The 3730-nt window shown below is 48.4% G+C and overlaps 1 protein-coding gene across 2 annotated transcripts in view; it reads left to right on the top strand.

Moving 5' to 3' along the window:
* Positions 1-981: 981 nt before the first annotated feature.
* The window catches only part of EFCAB14 (EF-hand calcium binding domain 14), a 44393-nt gene continuing 41644 nt past the window's right edge, over positions 982-3730 (top strand). For both annotated transcript variants that reach the window (XM_068133689.2, XM_068133688.2), the window contains exon 1: positions 982-1307. In XM_068133689.2, the coding sequence (XP_067989790.1) occupies positions 1087-1307 (221 nt within the window). In that variant the 5' untranslated portion in view covers positions 982-1086. The remainder of the gene's footprint in view (positions 1308-3730) is intronic.

The raw sequence follows: 3730 nt of genomic DNA, 5'->3' as shown, positions 1-3730 counted from the left end.
GATGAATCACGCTTCACCATCTGGCAGTCCGGCGGACGAATCTGGGTTTGGCGTATGCCAGGAGAACACTACCTGCCCGAATGCATAGTGCCAACTAAAATTTGGTGGAGAAGGGATAATGGTATGGGGCTGTTTTTCATGGTTCGGGCTAGGCCCCTTAGTTTCAGTGAAGGAAAATCTTAACGCGACAGCATACAATGACATTCTCGACGATTGTGTGTTTCCAACTTTGTGGCAACAGTTTGGGGAAGGCCCTTTCCTGTTTCAGCATGACAATGCCCCCGTGCACAAAGCGAAGTCCATACAGAAATGGTTTGTCGAGATCTGTGTGGAAGAACTTGACTGGCCTGCACATAGCCCTGACCTCAACGCCATCGAACACCTTTGGGATGAATTGGAATGCTGGATGCGAGCCAGGCCTTATCGCCCATCATCAGTGTCCAACCTCACTAATGCTCTTGTGGCTGAATGGAAGCAAATCCCCGCAGCAATGTTCCATCATCTCATGGAAAGTCTTCCCAGAAGAGTGGAGGGTGTTATAGCAGCAAATGGGGGACCAACTCCATATTAATGCCCATGATTTTTGAATGAGATGTTCGATGTTCGGGTGTCCACATACTTTTGGTCATGAAGTCGATATCCACACCACGTGACTGGTTATCTTTTTTTTAAACCTTCAGCGAATCCTCGGGATGTGAATGTGAAATTTATACGTGTTATCAACAAATCACAACACGTTGCACGAAGTGACAGATTAGTATTTTGGAGATGGAAGCGATATATTTTGAAGCGGTGTATTGCTCAGCGTTGTTTGCTTCGCTTGTGTCTATCTTAACGAACGTGATGTATCGGAATATATATTTTTATTTTTTAATTTTTTTTCTTATGTTGCATATTTCAAGTTCAATGCATTTTAAAAATACAACAATAATAAAATGTCAGGCAAGAAGAAACGGCTATCGTGAAATCGTGGAATTGTATTCGGAGAAAGCAGGAAGTAAAAGAATATCCGGATTGTGTGACAGGTGGGAAGTGGAGAAAGGATTCCTTTGGTGGGGCAGCCGCAGCGTGGGGCAGTGTTTCAGGATGAAGACCCGCAGAGAGTTGGACGCCCTGCTGGGTCTGGCCGTGGGTCGAAGGCCGCGACCCCGAGTCCCCTCGGTCCGTCGACCTCGGCGGCTCCGCGGTTCAGGTCCACAGCTCCCCAGAGCAGACGAGCGCTCTGCGTCGGAAAGCAGCTCTGAGGAGGATCAGCAGCAGCAGGAGGAGGAGGAAGAAGAGGCGGACGGTGTGCGATGTATATCAAGGTAAGTTGGGAGCCCGGGTTCCCATTGGTGTCGTGTCGTCCGTTTCCTCGGTGGTCGACCATTGGGTGCATTCATATCGTGCTAATCACTCAGCCTGCCCGGAAGCAATAGGTCGGTTATGATGTTGCTCAGCGTTTGTTTGGTATTTAACGACAACCAAAGACGCGCCATTCATAATGAATAGCTTCATATTTATTTATTTATTTATTATGATTTTGTACACAAGTATTAAATCTAACTGGAGAGAATACAGTGCATTGGAAGATGTCACTGTACTATACTGTGCTGTACTCCGCGGTACTGTACTGTACCCCCGCTGTACGGTACCACATGATACTGTACCACACGATACTGTACTGTATTCCACCACACGATACTGTACTGTATTCCACCGCACGTTACTGTACTCCACCGCACGGTACTGCACTCCACCGCACGGTACTGCACTCCACCGCACGGTACTGCACTCCACCGCACGTTACTGCACTCCACCGCACGTTACTGCACTCCACCGCACGTTACTGCACTCCACCGCACGTTACTGCACTCCACCGCACGTTACTGCACTCCACCGCACGTTACTGCACTCCACCGCACCTTACTGTACTCCACCGCACGTTACTGTACTCCACCGCACGTTACTGTACTCCACCGCACGCTACTGTACGCCACTGTATTGTACTGTACTCCGCTGGACTGTATTGTACTGTGCTACACTGTATTGTACTTTACTGTACGCCACTGTATTGTACTTTACTGTACTTCACTACTGTACTTTACTGTATTCCACTACGGTACGTTACTGCACTCCACCGCTCCATTGGTATTTAACGACAACCAAAGACGCGCCATTCATAATGAATAGCATCAGGTACCTGCACGGACTTGATCAGGTACCTGCACGGACTTGATCAGGTACCTGCACGGACTTGATCAGGTACCTGCACGGACTTGATCAGGTACCTGCACGGACTTGATCAGGTACCTGCACGGACTTGATCAGGTACCTGCACGGACTGGCCATTCTTGCAATGCCAGTGGGAACTGATGGCATTCGGAAGTGTAGTTTTTTGGAGCAAAAGAAAACCAACCAGTTTTGTTCTACGGCCCAATGATGTTGCTGAAGGTTCAGCAAAGGGGGAGGGGTCTACGTTAGCAGCAGCATGCACTCTCACCAGGTATGATGCTGAAGGAAATAAGGATCAGGTACATCTTGTTGTAACATTGTGTGTGTGTGTGTGTGTGTGTGTGTGTGTGTGTGTGTGTGTGTGTGTGTGTGTGTGTGTGTGTGTGTGTGTGTGTGTGTGTGTGTGTGTGTGTGTGTGTGTGTGTGTGTGTGTGTGTGTGTGTGTGTGTGTGTGTGTGTGTGTGTGCGCGTGTCCGTCCCCGTACTGTTATTAAGTCAGGTGATGTATAAATGGAATTATTGAAGTGTTCTAAACTTGGTCCAACGCTGTGATGATGTCATCGCCAACGACATCACGACTACAAACCTGGAGGGGCCGCCAGCAACACAAGAATGTCAACGTCAAATGCTGTCACCAAGCACATAAAAAGCAAAGCTACCAACCAGGTTCACCCTTGTTTGGGCACGTCATGGCAACGCATCGCTGTTTCATCTACATAACAACAGTGATGCTTCCTGTTTGACATTGGTGGGTGAAAAACAAATGTGTTGATGTGGCAGATGGAACTTGTTGGTTGCAAGTACAATCTGGCCTTACCAATCACAGTTAGTGGTCATCATATTGTTGCGGTTTTGAGAACCCCTTACTTGTAAATACTTGTAAATAATTCTCTTCATTTAATAAGGTCGCACCCATAGTTAGTCCACAAGCAACACGTAGGACACCATAGGACTTTAGTTATTTCCTTAATATGCGTTTCAGATAAGGCTGTGTTCCCAATAGTTGAATCTGCGTTGTATTAATTAAATAAGATAGGTCCTTTTCAATTCCATTCATTTTGCTGCTTGACTCTCTCCAAATTCTATTACTCGCCTTTTGTTAGCAGCGTTCGATGCCTCGCTGAGCTTCCACCCAAGCACCGCCATTAGGCATGCGGTCAAGCTTGTAGAAGAAGGGGGCGGAACGCCCAGAACGAGGCGTGGCCCTGTTAGGGGCGGAGCCGGTGAGCCCTCGCTAACCAACCAGGGCTGAGGTGAGCTCACCGGTGGGCGGAGTGCGAGAGTACGCGGCTTGATTTCAAAGCGCACTATATAAGCGCAAGCGCGGCGCCTTTACACAGAGAAGTGCTGAGAGGAGGAGGTACTAAGAGAGAGAAGAGAGAGACGTGGGGGTGCTCGCATTGCTGCAATAGGCTGAGGCCCTCGAGACCCCTATTGTTGCCGGTTGTTGAGCTCGTTTGTACCAGATGCGCGAGGAATCATTAAGCGGCGCTGAACACCTGAGAAGCTGAGTAAG

This window comes from Myxine glutinosa, chromosome 13 (genome assembly GCF_964187855.1).
Source record: "Myxine glutinosa chromosome 13, kmMyxGlut1.1, whole genome shotgun sequence".
Taxonomy (NCBI): Eukaryota; Metazoa; Chordata; class Myxini; order Myxiniformes; family Myxinidae; genus Myxine; species Myxine glutinosa.
The sequence above is the reverse complement of the archived record's forward strand: the minus strand, read 5'-3'. Positions and strand labels throughout refer to the sequence as shown.